This window comes from Paralichthys olivaceus, chromosome 13, assembly GCF_024713975.1.
Source record: "Paralichthys olivaceus isolate ysfri-2021 chromosome 13, ASM2471397v2, whole genome shotgun sequence".
Taxonomy (NCBI): Eukaryota; Metazoa; Chordata; class Actinopteri; order Pleuronectiformes; family Paralichthyidae; genus Paralichthys; species Paralichthys olivaceus.
The window spans coordinates 3196488-3217487 of record NC_091105.1 but is presented as its reverse complement, the minus strand read 5'-3'; the positions used below and the strand labels follow the sequence as shown (position 1 = coordinate 3217487).

At 41.3% G+C, this 21000-nt stretch overlaps 1 protein-coding gene across 1 annotated transcript in view; it reads left to right on the top strand.

Moving 5' to 3' along the window:
- thsd7ab (thrombospondin, type I, domain containing 7Ab) overlaps positions 1–21000 on the top strand; it is a 115355-nt gene that overhangs the window by 44266 nt on the left and 50089 nt on the right. Inside the window, exons 3-8 of the mRNA XM_069537986.1 lie at positions 2989–3237; positions 3517–3701; positions 8680–8748; positions 12387–12542; positions 14049–14252; positions 17815–18009. Coding sequence (XP_069394087.1) covers positions 2989–3237; positions 3517–3701; positions 8680–8748; positions 12387–12542; positions 14049–14252; positions 17815–18009 — 1058 coding nt within the window. The remainder of the gene's footprint in view (positions 1–2988; positions 3238–3516; positions 3702–8679; positions 8749–12386; positions 12543–14048; positions 14253–17814; positions 18010–21000) is intronic.

Sequence of the window (21000 nt, the reverse complement as noted above, 5' to 3'; positions counted from 1 at the left end):
AAGCTAAACAGGGAGCGCAATGCAGAAAACCTTCTATACAAGAGTGAGTCCAAAGCAAGACATGGAGTTATACTTTAAACCTTTGAGCCTGGTTAGGGTGGAGGCTCGGGTGGTGGACAGAAAACGTGCCAGTCTGCAGTGTGACGCAGGGATCAATGAGGAGGGCGTCATATTTAAATGGACTGCCTTGATGTGGGAATGGTGATTGGTGTGTGTGTGTGTCAGCTGATTACAGCTCAGGTGTATGACCTCTGTGTATATTATATTTATATCGTCTGGTACAATTTATATTTTTAGCGTCCACAAAACGCAGATAAATCCATAACTTATGTGAATCATTTTAAGATTGTACACGACCAGATTACAATCAGTAAATCTGAGCTAAAATCATCGTAAAGGGTCTCAATACTTAATTAAATGTAATAATGTAATAATTACGCTGCAACATGACAAATCTGAAAATAGGTCTGAATGCTATTGTCAGCAATTCTTCTAAAGAAATGTTTCAGTTGATTCATGTTTTCTCAACTGACTGAAACCTAAAATGTCACAGCTGCTTTGTAGAGTTTGGAGCTTTCATGAGGTCTCTGATCTCCAGGAAACAATCAGTGACGGTGTCAGCAGAGCGAGGCTCGATTCACATCATATAACTGTCACATACCACTGTACTCCGAGATTTGATCAATTATGTACTAAATCTATTCATTAATGCTTTGTTGGCGCTGAGCTCTCAGCCGTAACCGGGATCAAATATTTCAAAGGAAGCGTGAAAACAACTCACATGCCCTTAGGAGCATAAATATTAATCCTTGACTTGTTTATTTCTTGTTCTGAAATATTCATAGTTGTTTTTGCCACTTTCGGAAAAAATGGAACAAACTTCCGAGCGAAGCGATGATCCCGTCGTATCGTAGCCAGACGCTCTCTGAACATCTTGCTCACTTCATTTCCAATTTCGTTTGATGAACATCTGCCACTGGGCTTTTACTCTCATTCCAAACAGGTCACCATCTCACCATTACTCAGTGTGTCTTGGTAATCAGGCTTCTATCATGACCTTCTTAAAATTGTGTGGGTGTAATATTACATAATTGCACGGTGCCACAATTTCAATTGCGAAGTTTCTCTTTTCTGCAGTTGTAAAATGTTTCTTTAATCACTTGACCCACATTGAAGTGTGGTTTGGATCATTTCAGCTGCAGCGGCTTGATGAATGCTTTTCAAGTAATCAGCATACTGTTGTTGTGATTTGAAAAAACTGTCTGACTGCATGTGTTTGGTCTGAAGGCATTTGCACACCATTGTTTCAACCTCTGTAAAAGCTAAAGGTTTGAAAATGACATTATCAGACATTATCTTACTTATTTAAATAGAGGACGATTGTGTCCCCATTCTGTCTGAATGACTGAGATGAAGAAATAATGACTTCTTCTTGCAACTTTGAAATCTCCACAAAAATGCTCAGGCACACGCACAACAAACGGCAGAGACTCAAAGGATCTGGTTGCAGTGAAAATAGGTCATTGGCTGCATTAGGGGCTTTTTTAAAAACACAAGTAGTTCCATCTGAGACAGGAAATCGAGCCATGACCCTCTGTGCATCGCGTTCACTGTTTATATTCCTCATTGTTTGCCTCAGATATAAAATGAGCCGACACACTGAGCGCGTTTGGCAGAAAAACAAAACCGAGATTTTCCAAAGCCTCGCTTCAGTGCCACTTCAAAGACTGCAGAGGTGTTTTAATCTGCAAAGACACAGGAGTTAAAGAAGAAGAAAAAGACACACGGCTCATACTCCGCTCATGCATTTATACCAAAGGTCTAAGTTGCTGGAGGTGAAGTGTGGCGGCAACGCCTAAATGAGAGGTTTCTAAATGAAGCAGAGCTGTAATTAGCACTAATAGCTTGTCAGCTGCATCGCCTCAAGGGGAAAGACATCTAGACTCAGCAGCAGAAAGCAGGCGGCTTTAGTTAGAACAAATTTCTAATGATTCTAAAGGGGCCCAAAGAGGACGGGTTGTTCATTACATCTAAATGCAATTTACATGATCAAAAGATGTGTGTGAACAATTGATCAGAGCTTGTTTTGGTTGTCTGAACGCATAAGCCTGGAGATACACACACCCTGCCACGGCACCGCATGTTTTTACTCTTAATACTTTTACTCTCAGCAGCTAAAGACCGAATGTAGCACCAGTGAGGGGCAGAGCGTTTAAAGTGAAGCAGTGCACAACAGTTATAGTGTCATATATCTGTGGCTCTGACATGTTCACAGACAATAAACTGTGGCTTTAAGGCATCTGGGCACATTAACAATAAGACAGCAGTGAGATGTAACTGAAAGATTTAACTTCACTGTAATGAGGCGTCAGTAAGCTGCACGCCTCTGTTTACCATAAATATGGTCTGTGACCGCTCGATGCTTGAGGATAACAAAGGGATAAATGGATCAGCCCTGGAGAGTTGTGAGGCTTATTTGTGTCCTGATTGTATTTCATTCAGGGGTTATTACGTATTAGTTATAAAACACATCAATTTGCGTCCAAATTATTCCAGAGTTTCCGAGCAACTTAAAAGGAGAAGTTTGAAAACTCGACTGGAAAAAATAGAGACGTGGGGGCGCTCAATAGCTCACCTGGTTGGCGGGCACCCCGTGTGAAGGTTTGATTCCTCCTGCAGTGGCCACAGGTTTGGCTCCGACTTCACTCTTTCCTGCTTGGCCTCCCCCGAACTCTCCCCCTCATGTCCATTTGCCGTACGTGATGCTACAGCCATTTAGCCTAGCATAAATACAGTAAGAAGGGGGAAACTAAAGTTAATCATGCAGCCTCCAAATCTCACAAATGTAAATGTTTTATATTGTTTGTTTAATCTGAACTAAAATCACAGCGCAAATAGACTTGTTGTGTTGTTGTGTATCTTTACATAAACATCCTCTTTCTTCAACGTCATAACCACACCTCCTCTTCCTCGTTTATCCTGTCCCAGCCTCTGTACGATGAGGGACCTGCCGCTGACGGTCCAGTCTTGTGTCCTCCCTAAAGACTGCCAGCTGACCGGCTGGACTGACTGGGGCCCTTGCTCCAAAACCTGCGTAGACCCCATGTTTCCCAGAGGAAATCGCACCCGGAGCAGACAGGTGCTCCAGTTCCCTGTGGGCGAGGGGGTGGAGTGCCCACAGGTGGAGGAGTCGGAGTCTTGTGAACCTCAAGGGGACGGTGTGCCGCCCTGCGCCACGTGAGTGTCTGTTTAAATTTGAGTGAAGTGGTAGTTTGGGGCATCATGGCCTTGAGATACAATAGTATGTTAAGTTGTGCTAATACCCTTCTCCTGGCTCTACTTTTAAACTGAGAGTACCTCCATAGTGAAGATAATGTTAATGAGAAAACAGGACCAAACACATTTGTGTCTTCTAAAGTAATTGGAAATGTGCTGCACTTATACTTTACTCCCACACACAGAACCCATGTCACTCTCTAATCGATCCCTGCCGTTCCATTTTCTCTTTTTCTGTAGTTACACCTGGAGAACCACTGAGTGGAGCGACTGCCGGGTTGATGTGTTGCTAAGCCAACAGGACCGTCGACGTAACAACGTGACGGAGCTCTGTGGAGGGGGCCTGCAGACCAGAGAAGTTTACTGTGTCGAGGCCAATGCTGAGCTTCTGAAATATCTCAACGACCTCAGAGAAAAAGACAAAGGTAAAAGAAACGTGAAAACCAGGCAGAATTGTAATATAGAGTATATAACCTGAAGATGATGCATCTGCATTTACTCTTTGCGTTCAACATCCTACGTTTAGTTAATATGCAATCACACCACTCTGATGCTGCATCAACATTGATGTTTCAAACACCTAAAACTGAGACATTTGGAAACACAGCTTTTCCCATTTTAATTTGAAATCTCTGAAATCGACTTTAGTTAAGCTAAAATAAAAGATTACTTCAGATTTCGTGCTGAAATGCTAATTTTGAAAGAGATTGTTTCCGTTTTAAAATGCTGTTTGAAAAGAAGGGATTATTTATTATGGTCTTAAAACATCTTACATTTTAAGCGTTTAGTATATTTAGATTCATTATTAGTTTGCAGCATATGAACAGTGTCAGAACTCTTGAAAACCTGGGGTCCAATCTTTTGCAATTAATTTTATCGCTTGTGGTTGAAAGCAAAACCTTAAGGTTGTGACAGCATCCTGGGATCATACCAACAACATACTTTTTATATATATTATTCATTTTAATTGAAGCTTTATCATGAAGACCAGCTGCTTGTTGCTGCGGGTGATCAAGATTTTCAGAATAGTTTAGAATGGGTCTTGAGGTAATTTAAACTTCTGCCATATCTAAAGAAAACATACGCATGGAAGATCAGAGACTGAGATTCTTAATGTAACTTCACTTTATTATAACCAGTGAAAAACCAGACTCACTCCAGTAAACCTGTCTGCCATCGGTTCAGGTGTTTTTATTCTCTACACCCCCTTTTATTTTCCCCTTTAAAGTAAATTGCACATTTTATTTTAGTCTTGATCTCAGGAGGCCGTCGACCATCTTTGTTCCATACTGTGATCCATGTACAAATATACAATGACATGCAATATTGCGTCTGCAATAATAGTCACTATTGTATTTTTTTATGTTCATCGTCACCGTGGCTTTCAACGTCAGCTTCAAGTTTTCAGTTCAGAACATTTAAAAGGCTTTTGAGCCGCTGCCATTCTTTGCCATTGTCTCGCTTTAGACCAAATCAGGCGTCATTTAAAACAAGGATTTGTCTGCTCGTGCTCGTGTGTCCTGCTGTGACTTGTCAGTGTTCACAAGTGTAAAGGCCTCCATTTCTGACACTTGTCAAGCCAGCTTAGAGTCAAAGCTGCCCTCTTAAAGAGGGTGTTAAAGACATTAGTTGAGACTAAGCTGGTGGAGACCAATCGTGCTGATCGCGTGAGGGAGAGAGTTACAAAGTCTGAGAGGAGGTGAGAGTTTATTTGACACTTGTGCCTCGTACAGAAAGAAGCTCCTCGTAACTTTGCCCGAACAAATGTCTCCTGGTAGAAAGAAAACAGCGATAACAATGATGACCTCATTGGAAAAAACACGTGACAAAGTGTTTTACAGAGGAAAACAAGAAACAAAGAAGAAAATAAAATTACAAAAATTGATGGAAGACGATAATTCTATCAGTGGCATCCTTTACAACTATAATCTACAGGTAAAATAAACATTACAGAAGCTCAGGTAGCAGCTACACAGAGCAACTGACTTCATGTCAAGTTGAGTCATGAAACGTGCCGATGAAGAGTTGACGATATCTTTGTAGGTCAACTGACAGTCGCCTGTTGACATCGCTGCGCGGAGGCTTTTTTCCGCTTTTGTTTGTCGCCATTTTCCTGCATCTGGCACCTGAAGCAGACGTCACAGTTCTTTATCTTACTCAAGGGAGGCTGAGATTGTGTAGGGAGGCAGAACGAGTCGTCCACTAACCAGATGTGAATGAGTGATTCCACCACTTCAACTCTGAGCAGTGACCTCTCATTGATTCTGCTGTATCTTCTTATACTTATTCAAACTGGCCTTATTTCATCTCTTGTGCTTTAATGTTTGTAACTTTGTTTTTATTGTCTTTCTGTTCCACATATTTCATCTTCTTTTATTGCACATATTTTCATTTTTGTTCCTTTGTTTATGCTGTTATTTAAATGTTTTATTATTGTGAAGCACTTTATGACCTGTAGCTCTGTGGTAGGTGCTACAATAAATAATCTTTACTAACTCTGAAAAACACATTTCTCCAGAACAATATCTACATGTCATGCATAATAACTATTCTGAGGTAAGTTTAATATGAGGCCTTTGAGATTGAGTTCAAATGTCTTCAGAAGATCACTGTGGAACTGAGGATTCAAACAACACTTGGAGAACGGGTTTAACAATATCTGATGCAACTCAGTGTTAAAACCTGCAGCTCGAAAGCTTTAATGAAATCTCTATAGGCTGGTCATGATGGAAACATGATGTAGATTTGTACAATTTACTTCTTTATATTTCTGGGTTCTGATTTTATTCAAATTATCTTGTGTGATGTTGCATAAATCTGTGATAAATGACTCATAAGTGAAGAGCTGGGTGCAACAGCTACCTTCAATCAAACCGCGGCCCTTTGGTTTTCCTGGTATCTGCCTAAATTAAAGAATAATGAGTCTGGTAGCAAATATTAATTCCATGGACAGACAAAGCATCTTGTATTATATATGGAGGGATGTATAATGTATAAGACTGAACATGTGCCTGCAAAAAGCTGGATCAATCATACATGTCGAGGTTGCCCATAACCTCTGTTAAGATGCAGTTAAAGATTCATATATACAGGCATGTTGAGAGTGGTGTTGCGAGGGCTGGATGTGCAGAGTTGTGCGTGACCTGCGTGTGAGAGTTTGCTTTAACACACACACACAAACACACACTCAAGCGCAAAGTTCTTATCTTCTTGGCACAGGATTTCTTTTCCTGCCATTGGGGGGTAATCTCCCAGCGTACCGCTGAGACAGAGGGGCAGGCAGCGGCTCAGTGGAGTTCACTGCAGCCAGTGCTCTCTTCCCCCTCTGCCTAATGCATAAATATCACCATGCAAAAGGGCACCAGATACCCTGGGGCCGAGATCTGGAATCGGTTTACCACCTCCTAAATCTTAACCTTAATCTTTATGGGGGAGTCGCACGGATCTGACCCCGGATATGTGTCTTCGTTTCCCCAGCTGAGGCTGTGTAACTCAGGGTTTTTTGTGTGCTCAGCCGTTGCAGTGTATGGATCCATAAAGCATCATTTCCAACCCTGGGGGAGCTGACATTTCTTTACTGTTCCCAGAGTTTCACCAGAAGATTGACTGAAAAGTTCTGTGACGCTGCATTAACACAGCGTGCATCAGGATTCAGAAGATATAGGGTTAGGGTGTAAATGCACGTTCGAGAAATATCTTTTGAAAAGTTGGCAGTAACAAAAATCACAGTCACTCAAAAGAAGTGAGGGCGACTGAACTGACAGAAGCCATAAAATAAATTCTACACTTTGAGAAATTATTTGCTTCTCTTTTTTTTTTTTTTTTTCCTAGAGAGAGAACGAGACAAGAGAATCAATACTAATCTCATCTGTGCATTTAGATAAAGAGCTGCAGTCTTGCCATGGTCAGACCAGCTCAGCATTAATACTGGAAACAAAGAGAAACAGCCACTCTGGCTCCGATAAAGTTAAAATATGTGACTGCAAAGATCTTTGAAGGTTTTCTTCAAAACTTTATTTTTCCTTATTTTGTTATTTACAACATTTTAAAGAGTAGTACAGAGAGCCAGTAAAGAGAAGAAGCACATGTCATAAACAACTTGAATCGAAGGAATTCAAGCTCAACGCTGAAAACATTTTCTCCAAATGTAAAGAAAAACACATGGCTACGGCTCCTGATAAGAGAAAACAGTTCATATTTCAGCTCTGCCTCTGTCACCAGCTGTAGTCGGGGTTAATTCATTAAATTACAGAGCAAAGAGTTTGAGTTACAATTCCAGAAAAAGCTGTTTAGACTGTGGCTGCGACAACACAAATACATTTTTCTTTCAAAACACAACGTCTGCTATGTTTGCACCCCATGTCCAGACGACTCTGAAGTTTTTAAACATTTAAGACTTTTGGAAACACGGATGCTTGAAATATTAACCCGACAGAACCGTGTTGTATTTTGGATGGTCGGAAACTTTCAGAAACTGATGCTATTCGTGTCCTGAATGGTTCCCATGACTCATGACTATACCAGCTATGCATACAAAGCATTGCTAACAGGATGACTGTGCAGTTCACACTACAAGACTTCCTGCTCTGTGATTGAGATTCTTCCAGATGTTGTGAGTTCGTACTACACGACTGACTGGAGACTTCGCCATCTTTCACCATCAGAAACCCCGACTGTATCTGGTCTCCAAACATTATACCACCTCCTTTGCTTTGATTAGCTTTAGCTGTTGCTAACTTGTCTAGAATTAGCCTAGAAATGTGAATGTTATTGTGTCATAGATATTTCTGACTGCCGATTAAATACTGACTTGGCTCCGATATCTGGCTTTTCTTGGCAAGTTACAAACTTTGTCAGCGAGAGGATAATCACACCAAACATTGTGTAATGTGAACCGGTCATTAATTCCAGCTGAGTCAGTAAGTGTATGCTGGACAGACCCAGGCCACCTGTTTATTCTGCCACCAGTATTCAAGCTATAGGTTTGATAAAACTCGACTGCAGCCGATCTTTTCATCCATCTCGGTCGGTTGCTTGGAAAGACTGTAAAGGTAAAATCAGGACAATCAGGAGTTAATTAGCTGCCGTGAAACAAAGAACCAAAAACGTGCCAACAACCATGTGAGGTCTGTCAGTAATCTGATTTCTTCTGATCATCCAACACCAGCATCTCCAGCCTGATGAGGCGACACGGTCACCAAATGTCTGCAAACATTCAAAGCTTTTTGTTTTAAACAAGCTCAGGTTGTGATGCTCATCTCTCTGTGTCTCCTGCTGCTGTAGCATTAGTCTCTGCTTGTCTCCATTGTGCTGTTTCCTCTCGCTCCCTGGGTTTGTTTGATGATGCCTCTGTAGCCCCGATGTGTGTGTAGCTAATAGCACTATCTCCCCCTGTAATTGCAGCGGGTCAGACCCAAAGACAGCAGAAGCCTAGTGTCCCCCCTCTCCTCTCCATCACCTTCCAGATTACAGGTAGGTGTTTTTAGGCACGCTGATTGTAAATCCTCTATTCCTTCTTTCCTCCCCTCTCCTTTCTTTCCTGTCCCTTCCCTCAATATCCTCTCCTTTCCTTTGCCTAATGTCCTTTAGCCTTGTTCCCTCTTCTCTTCTTTCCTTATTTCTCCCCTTGTTCCCTGTCCTCCTCTCTCATTGTTTCTTCTTGTCCTCTATTCCTCTCCACTTGTTCCCTCTCCTCCTTTGCCATTGCCTCTTCTCTTCTAACCTCTGTCCTTCTGTCCTCTTCTTCCTCTGTCCCTTTTTTTCCTTACCCCCATTTTTATTTCATCTTGTTCCCTATTCCTTTTTTCTTGTTTCCTCTTCATCTTATATTTCAGTCATTTCCTCTCCTCTCTCCTTTTTGATCACCTACCTCTACTCCTTGTTTCTTCTCATCTTTTTTCTTAACCCCTTTCCGCATCTCCTCTATTCCCTTCTGGTCCTATCCTCTATCCCTCCTCCTCCATGTCTTCCTAGTTTCGTAGTTTTATCCAATCCTGTCCTCCTCTTCTCTTGTTCCTTTCTCCTTGGTTCTCACCTCCATCCGAACTTGTTTCCTATTGCTCTGCTCTTGTTTCCTCTCTGTCCTCTATTCTATCATTGATTCATTTTACCCCTTCCTTTATCCTACTTCTTTAACTTTCTTTTCCTCTCCTCTCCTCTCCTCTCCTCTCCTCTCCTCTCCTCTCCTCTCATCTCCTCTCTTCTCTTCTCTACAGGGAAACTAATTCAAATATTGATTTTACCAACACTTTTAAGGTTCTCCCCTCTGTTGTGATGCTTTGGATTTATGATGACATTAAGTCTACATATGATTCTTGTGACCAAATGTACAAAACCATTGTTTAGTATTATTATAGGTATTAGTTTTATATATATGAAACAGGCGGATGGGTTGAAAGTGTGAGACTGTAAGAAAAACTTTGTTCCCTCGCAAACAGAATATGTGGAAAGTGAGACGTGAGACGTTCTCCACGGCTGCTGACAGTAATCCGCACGTGCACGAGAGATTTTTTTTTTTCCACCGTTGTCATTTCAGCACAATAGAAAACTGAACTCACTGGAGGAAACACTATAAAACTGACTAATAGAGAAGCAGGATGACGAGAGATTTTATTTCTTTCTTTATCAGACGTTCTGTTGGTCCTCTATTTTGTATTCCCATATGGATTGATGTTGGGAGATTGAAGTCAGTGTAGTTCCTCAATAAGATGTGGATTAACACTGGCTCAGCAAACTCACGATTCAACTTTCAGTGTATTTGTAAGAGGAATTAGCCATTTTGCATTTCAAAAGCTCCACTTGCGTTTCCCTGTACAGTTCTGAGGGAATTATGATTCAGCTCTCCTGACTTTGTGAGACTGTAAGCTCTTAGATGTCTGGTAGGAACAGTTGGAGTACTGGAAGTAAAGTGCCTCAGGTTCAGGCATGTGAATGACTAAGTATCCACTTTAAAATAAATACCTATTTGAAATGTATCTCTTAACACTTGAAAAGTGGAGATCAAACCATCCTCATACTTTGCAGAGAAAAGTCTTACACGTTTATTTCTTTAACTTCCATGTCACTGCTGAAATCCTGACGTCCTGACGACTCTGTGATGACGTTAATGTTTACACAGGTTGTTTCTCTGCTAACTTATCATTCACGAAGTCTGTCGTTCTGTAAAAACTGTAGACAAAACAAACAAAATCTGAAAGTGTAAAATGATTTAACGCTTCTTGCAGACGAACATCTGTATATGAAGCTATTGACACATGTGACCAAATGTCACGCACAGTACCACTGAATAATATATCATCTTTTGAAAATGGAAACAGTTAATGGGAGAACACAACTCACCAAAAAATGTTTTACAGATCTGATTGTTTTTGGAAATTTGAATGCAGATACTTATTTAACAATAAAACATTTGAATTTCTTTACGTTTCATTAAAGTCTTACAGCCGCTGTGTGGAATATAATTCAAATGCACAGCTGGACATGTTTGCTCTGTACGTGTGGAGCTGTAAAGGAAACAAGCCTCCTGTGTCAGTCAGTGTGGAGCTGCAGGAGGGGGGTTGAACCCGTCTGCTGAGTGACTCACTCTTATCACCAGTGACGACCTGGAAGCAGGGAGGTGGTGAACTGTTGTCCAGGTGGTTACGGAGTAATTGAACATTCTGGGAAATATTTTCTTTCTGCGATAAGGGTTGGATGAGCAGATCGATGGCGTTCTCATATCTCTTGACTAATTATGCAGCAGCAGCCAGTCAGCTGAGATTAGTGTAAGACTGGAAACAGGAAGAAACAGATAGTCAGGCTCTAGAATAACCTTCATAAAATCTCCAAAAATCCCACTTTAATAGACTCTGCCGCTCCCAGTCTAGACCCTGTTAGAACATGACTTTTAATTTTAACAATTTATTTTTGACCAATAAGATAAAACATAAATAAATGAGACCCATTCTGCTCGTGTTCAGGTTGATCATTTTAATTTGTCTTGTGACTGGAAAAGGTTGATGTGCTCTACTCTGTTGTCCACTGCAGCTGCTCCTCTCAGTTTCTGTCTGAAACACTTTCTCCTTAACTATGCAGAACTTTTACATCCACAAAAATGTACACAACACACTAGACTAAAGAAATAATGAAAAAGCATCATATGTCTCCTTTAAGGTTCTGGTGGGTTATTACCTCATGACAGAACCAGGCTGTTTCCTTCTTTTTCCAGAATAAGCTAAGCTTAAATGTCAAACTACACCGTCAAGGCCGTTACCTTACTGCCAAACACAGTTTGGGATTCAGTCTGACGAGACGTTCGTCCTCTTTCTCCTTTGCTGTCCTCATATTTTCTGTAAATCTTTACTTTCTAGTCTCAAATAAATGCCAAAAAAGGGGCGAAAAGAAGAAAAACCTGGACTCACCGCTGAGAGATACAGTAGCACCTCTTTGAAATGACACTGACACCGACACACATACAAAATGTGAATGCATAAATGCATAAACTCGATATCTTCAGACACTCCACACATCAAATGTATTTATCGTGCCACGGTTCAGCAGAGAAATGTGATCTGCACAGTTGTCACAGATCCGTGCCTTGCATGGCGATGGCTTCTCCCCTTTTTTTATTTTCTAACAAAGTTCCTCAGAGGGAGTTCAGACAGGCGTGCACTTACCAGTTGCATCGCAGAAAGGTTTTCTCTCAACCCTCACGGTACATAGGGGGAAAGTGAATGCCAAATTACACTTTGAGCCAATACACCGCCGCTGTTAGTGCTGTTGAATACTGTCTCCTGTCTCTGTGGAGAGTCGTTGGGCAGGACTCCACAATGTATTATGTTGCTAGCATGCTGCTGCACGAGATAATCACTGCTAATTTATCATTCTGACATTGGACACTGGGAGACGATAAACAAAACAAAAGGGATAATAGTGTCTCTTTCACAGATCTGCTTTGTGCTTTCTTCTCTGTGGGTTTTATCTGATCTCTATATGGATTTGAATGCCATGAATAAAATAAGTGTCCCTGGTTCCTGAACCAGAATAGTGAGTCATAGTGAGCCAGAGTCAAAGTAACACAGGTTCATTTTATCTGCTGCTCATTTTGTGTTCCCCTTTCTTCATCTGCTCAGCCTCTCGCCCGGTGGAAAACAGACTGTGCGAGGGGCCGATCCCCAACCGGTCGCAGCTTTGCCAAATCCCCTGTCCCATCGACTGTGAGGTGTCACCATGGGGCGCCTGGGGGCCGTGCACCTTCGAAAACTGTGACGATCAGGCTGGAAAGAAAGGTACAAAGACAGGATTTAAAAAGAACACACAGTGGTTCACAGGCTTCCAGTGCCACCGCCACTAAAACCTCAACCTGAATAAGGTCATACCTGGACTGAGCTGTAATCAAATGTATAAGTCTTAACGGGTTGAGCTGTAAACTACAAGGATCGAAACTTTTTGCTGAATTACAAAGAAAACATTCAGAAGTTTGACCGCCTGCGTCGCACATTAAACTTTTTGGTTGTACATTTGACGTGGATGTGATGTTTGAACATGCAAACAGGAATATAACTCATTTAAACATTATAATACGAGTAATGTCTCTTGTCATCTGACTGTGATGTTTGATATTTTAACATGTTTGAATCTTCCGTTCATTATTTGTCATCTCTCCTCGTCCTTCAGGCTTTGAGCTAAATTCTTACTTGGTGATGAAAAATCAATGCCCTGCTATTATCACCTTGTTCTTGTTTCCTCTAATTACACCAATGTGTTAAATTTAACGTGGAAATTATATAGTATATTGTTATTTATATCATTTCAGTAACTGCCTCTCACATAAACAAAACAAATGTGTTTTTACAGTGGCAGTAAATGCTGCCCATGCTCCATTCAACACTTTAAATGATGTTTTTTTAAAGAGAGCCATATAATTGGCATACAGTACTGTATAAACACTATTACTGAATCTGAAAGCATCAATGAAACTGCCATCTTCATCATGATTTTTACTACTTAATATTAACATTTTTATTCGAGCTATAACCGACCATATAGCCCCATGAATATCTGATGATTGAGGGTTTCTAGTCATAGCAGGTCATCTTATTAAAAATACATAGGAAACACAGTTTCAGTGCAGCCACGTTAGAATAACATTTTCATTTGCTATAACAGCATTTGGCAGCTGTTCAGAGAAGACATTCATAGATTGGGTAAAGTGCAATGTTCATTCAGAGGTAGACGAATCTAATTCACTTTAGTGTATGTGGAGGAGCATTTAAGTGATCAACGTCATGTTCACTGAAGCTTAGTGATAATGTCACAAGCTTCCTTCTGCAGTGGACACACGTGCATTATGTATGTTCAGACCAACTCGATGGATAAAGGTCCATGTGGGGAAATTGTCAGTTTTTTTTTTTCACATATTCCCATTAGTGTTAGTTTTATTAAAGGTCCCATGAAATTAAAAATACAATTCCCATGTTTTCCCTCCAGTGTTTTTACAGGGAAAGACTAAATATTCAGAATTAAATCTGTTTCATTGGAACCAACCCAAGCTCAGCAGAACCATCTATTATCAGAAATGCTTGAATAAAAATGTTTAGAGAATCGAGTTTATGTGTAAAATGTCAAAAAATCTTAGCAATTAGCAGAAGAATAATGAAGTAAAAAATACATGTAGACAAATATTACCACAAAACAGACAAAGTGTATGAACATTTAAGTAAATATACGATATTGTTAATAGCCTTGTTGTAATCCTAAAAGCTGTTGACTTTATTGTCTTCGCCGTCCTGCAGGTTTTAAACTGAGGAAGCGACGAATCACCAATGAGCCAACGGGCGGACCAGGAAACTGCCCACACCTGGTGGAGGCGGTGCCGTGTGACGAGCCCAGTTGTTACGACTGGAAGCTGCTCGGCCTGGATCAGTGTGTCCCTGACGATGAGAAGACGTGTGGCCCCGGCTCTCAGCTCGCACAGGTCCAGTGCATCAACAGCAACGGTGAGATCAGTGAATTCATTCTCATCATTAATTTCCTGCTCGATGGCATTTGGCATTATCGAACAACTCCTACTTTTTATTTACTCTTGCGTTGTGTGTTTTATTTTTGGCTAACCTTTATTCCCAATAAAGAAAATGCAGGTTTGACCTTTTGAGAAAAATCCTATATTTTCAAAGTCGCCTCCCGACTGACCCTTCCACTCTCGCAGCACAGTTTGTACGTGAGGAGCTTTCCATGACTGGACTCCTGGTTCCCATTCATCAACTTTGTGAAGAGTTCTCTCCAGACTCCTCTCCCTCCTCCTCCTCCCCCTCCTCTCTCCCTCTTAAACCTCTCCTACTTTAACGCTTGCTTGGTTCGGCGACGCCACCTCTCTCACGCTGTCGCTCTCATTACAGTCTTCCACTTTGCACGCACAATTAAACCTCAGTCGCACTAAATCAAACCGATCCTCTGCAGCCCTGAGTCTTGGAGTATCTCGTGCCCTTTGCTGCTCTGGGTTTTTACTGCTTCCCTTTGTTACTGTAAATCTTCGCCATAAGGGCCAGCAGAGCAGAGATGCATTCTGGACTTGCACGAATGTCACACAAAAGAAGCCAGAAGACATTATTGATTTTAATTAAGCTTCTTTTTGCTGGTTTGATGTGGACCAGATACCATGTTTATTGACTCGATATGTAAAGTTAGAGTGCAGCCGCAGCATTAAGAATCTCATTCACTTCCAAATGCACTCGGTAAATCTTCATTTTAAGATCCAGCACATTGACTTTGTTCATGTTTTCCCCACCGGAGAACATGATTTGTCCGCCTAACGTCTGCCACAAATCACAGTCCGTGCATCAGCTGCAGGTATTAGATGAAGTTGAATACTTAACCCCCTCCACCCCCCCCGTGCTGCAGGAGAAACAGAAACTCTGCACCTGTCTTTCTCCCCCTGACTTCGCTTGATTGATCCCTCCCACGTTCACTCCCTCATCTGATGAAAATTGATTTGTTCTGTTTGGATTTTTTTCGCTCTGCTTTTTCGCCTCAGAGATTTTTAACCGCAATGTCGGCAGTATATTTTCTGCCAGTGTGTCCTGGTCATAAAGGAGAAGGCCACACAGCCGGGCCCCAGACAACAGACCAAGGTCGATACAAATGTTATTGAAAGTAGCTATTGATATTCCCCCGTGCTGACTGACTGCCCGTTAAGGCAGAGAACAGTTTCTTCTCTGCACGCTGAGCTTTTCCTCTCATCATGGGTGTTCTGTTCATTCATGATTTCTCTGTGCGAGCCTAAAAACTGTGAGGTTTCCTTGTCACTTCTTATTTTCATGCCTTCTCTGCTCAGTCGTGATTGGTGCAGCGCAACTATCAAAGTGACATCTTAATGCAAAGTCAGGCCCGGTCTGCTTATTGAAGCTCAAGCGATACCCCACCGCTGGAAATTTCATTTTAGCCAAAGAGAGATTTACATTTTCCTGGGTGTACGCATCATTCGCAGAGGAAAATATTCTCTGCTTGGTTCATGGCAGCACATGAAGCAACATCGAGGTATATGTGGGTTAATATAATCCACTTAAGGCTCATTCCAGGAGGTCTTTTTAATAAAACATGAACGATGGTGCAAAAATGTGGGAATCCCACGAGAATTTGGCTCTCTGCATGTTGAATGCCACTTTAAGATGGCCAGAGTCAAGAATGTGTCCATATGAATATTCTGCAGGTAATCAATGAAGAATTATAATCAGCCGTCAGGTCAATATGAAAAACACCAGTGAAATGTTTGAAATTATTCCTGTGGTGAAGCTTCAGGTAAATCCAGGAACGTCAGACGCGTCACTGGTACGACTGCTGTCGGTAAAACGCTGTGGTTCATTCAGATGTGTTTTTTATGCTGAATGGATTCATGGATTCAATCTGTCATGATCAAGAGCCCTGAATTATTTTCTGTGAAAAGAAAATATCTTGAAAAGTGAGATGCCAGTAATCTCCACAGATCATTTGCAATGTATTAAAAGTGAGAGTACGTATTACTGTTCAATTTCAGCCCCTTATGAATCATTTTTACAAAGTTAAAATTATAGTTATAATCCTGTAGTTGCAGATCTGGTGGTCGAGCCCCTTCATTGGCTAACAAGTTAATCTGAGCAGCCATTAGATGATTATTAGGAAAAGCATGAAGCAAAAATAAGAAGTAACATTCTTCAACTTCATGTAATGGAGTGAAATGTTTAGAGTATTATACACGTGAATCACTGGGAGGACAAATCCAGCGTCCCCTGCACAGAAAGCCCACGAGCTGCAGGTGGGAATGAAGCTTTCATTGTATTCGTTTCAAATCTTCAGCGCTCGTCTGCAGATTTCCTTCTCGTTCCTACACCAGGCACGAGGCGGGCAAACACTGCCAAGCTCATACTGGTGCCAGTTTGGAGAATCTCCCTCCCAAGTGGTCTTAGGGACGACAGACAACAGACTTCTTGACAAAACAAGCACGTCTCCGCAATTTGAAATGGGCTGTGTGCTTGACATTGTGCGATCAATTAAGACACGCAGCTGCTCGAGCTGCGTCTGTAGTGAAGTGTAGTTTGGAGCTGATGATTTGATTCTTGCAGTGAAGCCTTTAAATTTATTCTCATTTCTTAAGTTTCTACCCAGTGCATCCAAAATAAAAATAAAAAGATCTTAGATCACTTAATCAGCAAAAAATAAACCCTCGCTCAAAAACATAATCAAGGATCCTTTATTGAAACTGACGAAAGCAGCCTGTTAGATATTGCGATTCATCAGGCTCGTTTATTTATCCTTCTTTTTAAACACCCTCAATCTTCTACCTTGGAATAACAGATGGCTGCATAGTTCAAACCCCGCCTGTGTGGACTGGGCTGTTTGTTTGGCCCAGTCCTGCTGATGCTGCTCCAAGCTTTTCTTTCTGAAACTGTTTGAGTGACCTGCATTAATTGAGGTGTGGCAATTAACGACCTGCTGCTGGACTCAGTCTGCAGAACCCTGAAGAGTTGGTCACCTGTTTATTCAGAGTTGGACCACTCTCGACTCTCGAACCCCCGAACAAGAGAATCAGTTTTCATTGACGTTGTTGTGATCGACAACGTCACTTAGGTGGATGAGTCTCAGCCACAGCTGCTACAGAGTGATGGATGGTGAAAGGGAACTATGGGCAGATATTTAATGTAGAATAATCCTCATGATGTTTTCATTAGTTCATTTCATCTAAATTGTATGAATTGTAGTTTTCTTTACCCCAGAAAAGACCCTTTGTATTTAAATAGTTTATCTTTACATCGAGGGGACCCTCTCTACGGAGGCCGCCATGTTTTTTACATCAGTCCAGACTGAACAAACTAAACACCTTCTGAGTTTTAATGACAACTGAAGCTACCACAGGTTCTTTTTCATGTTTGGAAGGAGAGGGTGAGGTGAGGGGTGTTCAGCTGCAACATGAAACTTCAACACTAGATATCTAAAGATTCTACACACTGTACCTTTAAATTCAAAATGCAGCTTCTGCCTGTTTCACCTCCCGACTTCAATCAGTGTTGTATTTTCTGTTGTCTCCAGGGGAGGTGGGGGACAGAAACCTCTGCTCGTCATCCCCGGCTCCTGAACCCGTACCCTGTGTGGTGCCTTGCTCCAGGGACTGTGTGCTCAGTGAATGGACGCCCTGGTCCACCTGCTCTCAGACCTGCTCCAGTAAGACCATTGAGGGGAAGCAGATGAGGATCCGCTCCATCCTGGCGTACAACGCCGGCGAAGGTGAGTCTCCACCTGCCGACAGTCTTCCGCACCATTGAGTATGGAAATCTATGCAGATGAGGCTCGGATATTGGCTTAGTCATGGCCTTTCAAGTCGTCCTTTGCTGTCACTCACCGAATGTCTGGATTTCACACTCGTCTGCATGTGCATTTGTCCTTATCTCAAACAGTCTGCTTATCAGTCCTGGTGATTATTTCTGTCGGTCTGTCTCCGTGCCTGACACTCACTTTTCTATCTCTTTCTAAGATCATTTCTGCGCTTACGCTTGTTCTCTCTGGTTTAAATCTGCGTGTGTGTGTGTGTGTGTGTGTGTGTGTGTGTGCTCGTCTGTGTGTCTTTTTGTCATGTCACCGAACGTTTTATCTGGGTGTGTTTTCCTCTCTTCAGTCACTGCGATGGTTGTAGCATGGATCACGGTGATGGAGGGTAACATTTGTAATTAAACTTTGCCGGTAGCTGTTTTAAACCTCTAGCTATGTGTCTACACGTAGCAAAATGAGAATTGTTAGCTTGTTTTCAGTTGTAAACACTATTATGCATTATCATAACAGCTTTAGGGTAACTTATAAATGATTTAGAACTCACTCAAGCAGATCTGTTATAGTCAGGGCTTGTTGGCCATGTGTGAAATTAGCTTTAGATTGTGTTGTGCTGTTCTCTGTTGTTCTGCAGTCATGTTAGTTCATGTCCTGCGTATCTCACTTTTCACGTTAACATATCTAACATCTGTATTTATTAAAGGTCTTTCACGGGTGCCGAAGTTTCCTGAACTCTTTGGTAAATCTTAGTAGTAGTAGTTGTACGTGAAGTAGCTTTAGAATAGTTAATAAAATACGAATAAAAATGATATCCAGGTATCTAACTCTGTCTTTTGGGTCACGTTTGTATGAACACACACAAACTCAACAACAATACCTGAAAAGAGGTGTTGTCTCTCTGTCTCACGTCCCCCTGCAGAGTATATAATCTGATTAGATTACGAGCTTCTCTGTAGCTCCTGTGCTGCATATTAATGAGAAAAGAAGTAGTCAAAGCTTTAAGATACACAGGCTTCACATTAATATGCAACCACCAACATGTTTGCGTAGAAACTCATGCTAATTACATGATAATAAGCCTAATTAATGACCTCTTTTGCAACTGTGATGTTGATTATGATGACATTACATCTAACTATATGACACTCATCTTTTAAATGACATGCTAAAGTGGCACTTGCTTCAGCTCTTTGTGAATAAACCAGTAAATCCAGAGAACATTAATGTATTAAAATGACTCAGGCTGATGGGATTTTAAAAATAATAATCAGTGAAGATTATGTCAACAACAAAAAAAAAAAAAATCAGCAAGTGGTTGTGAGTCTCGTTATTGTTTCTAAACGCTTCAGTTCCAGACTGAAACACAGCCCCTGAGTTTTCAAACATTTCCGTTTTTCATTCAAAAATGAAAACATAGTCGTATGGATGTGGCCTAAATAATGTTTCCCTTGATTTTTTAAATGTATTAACCACAAATCCTGCCTCACAAAACAAAACAACCTGTTTGGAATTTAAAAATTAGACTCATTTATTTCCCCAACGTGTTGTTTTTAGTGTCTTGTCTCTTCGGCAGCTTCTCATTTTACCGTCTGCCTTTTTTTTATGTTCAGCATCAGTTCATCTGAGGCATCATGTAATGCTCGCGTTAGGACTAGGATCACCATCATGTTAGTCAGCTAAGATGGAAGGACGGAAGTCAGCCTCGGTAACTATTAGGTTGACATTTGTTGGAGTTGGCAGTCTGTGATTCAGGCCCAACTGCGTCTACTGCCGCTAATTACGGACACGGCTCTCTGTCAACTCTAGCAGCGAAATACAGGTGTACAGCAGCTCTCTCTCAATCTTTGCTGAAATCCCAAAGTGGTTGCCATTACTCTAAACCGGAGAGGGCCTCTCTCAGTCAATCCACACCACAACCGACTGAGTGACTGAATGACTCAGAAGAGAAATGAGAGGAGGAGAAGCAGTGGGCGAGTCAAGGGGAACGGGAATAAAAAATGAGATGTAGGTCAACAACACCTCTCATGAGCGTAAATAATCACAAGAAAAAGAATCTCGGTTGTACAGTTTACCAATACCTAAAATAAATAATATTAAAGTAGTCATAGTCTACCCATATTCATGTTGACAGATGTGAAAGTTATCAGTATGCAGATTTATAGTTTCATGTCGGCACCTTGAAGATATTTTAATCCTACATTTCCAGCTCACACCTGCAAAATTTCTAGGATTAATCTGAGTTGAGGTTTCTGGGAATCATAGTTTCTGATTTGCCCTTCAACCCAAGGACGAGCCTGTAATCTCAGAGGACCGACAAAGAACTGATGATGCTGTGAGAGAAATACAAAAAACACACTTATAATGACGATGATGAAGCAAAAAAGGAGACTGCAGCGAGAGCACCTGAGCCTTTATCACACTTAAGCACATTCAATCTAGCAGCCGTATTCAAATCAATCAACTTGAGCCTCGGTGTGTAGCCTCAGGGAAAGAAGCTCTGGAAAGTTAGAACTAGCTCTTTCCGTTTCTTTTCAAAGTTGTTTATCAACAATTTCCATCTCATTGTGCATTAGAATATTAGTTTCTTCACTTAAACTCCTCATGAATTTCAGGCAGAGCATTAAAATATGGCTACCGTTTTCTAACCCACTGAATGTAAGTGCTCAGGGCGGAAACAATATTTGTCTCGTTTCCACGGAGGTAAATAAAATCCTGGTGAGCTTCTGCAAACGCAGCTTTTATCATTTTGTTCTCTACTGTCAAGTTACATATAAGGTCGGAAGGCTGGTGAAGGCATTTCTTAAATAATGGAACTCCAGGACACTCTTACTATAAAGGAGCTTTTATGTGTGAGACTGTTATATTCAATAGGTTTCACAGATCCTGGAGTTTCAGGAAGAAAAATAGGTTAAGAATAATTTATAGAGCTCTTTACTGGAGTGTGCACCACAT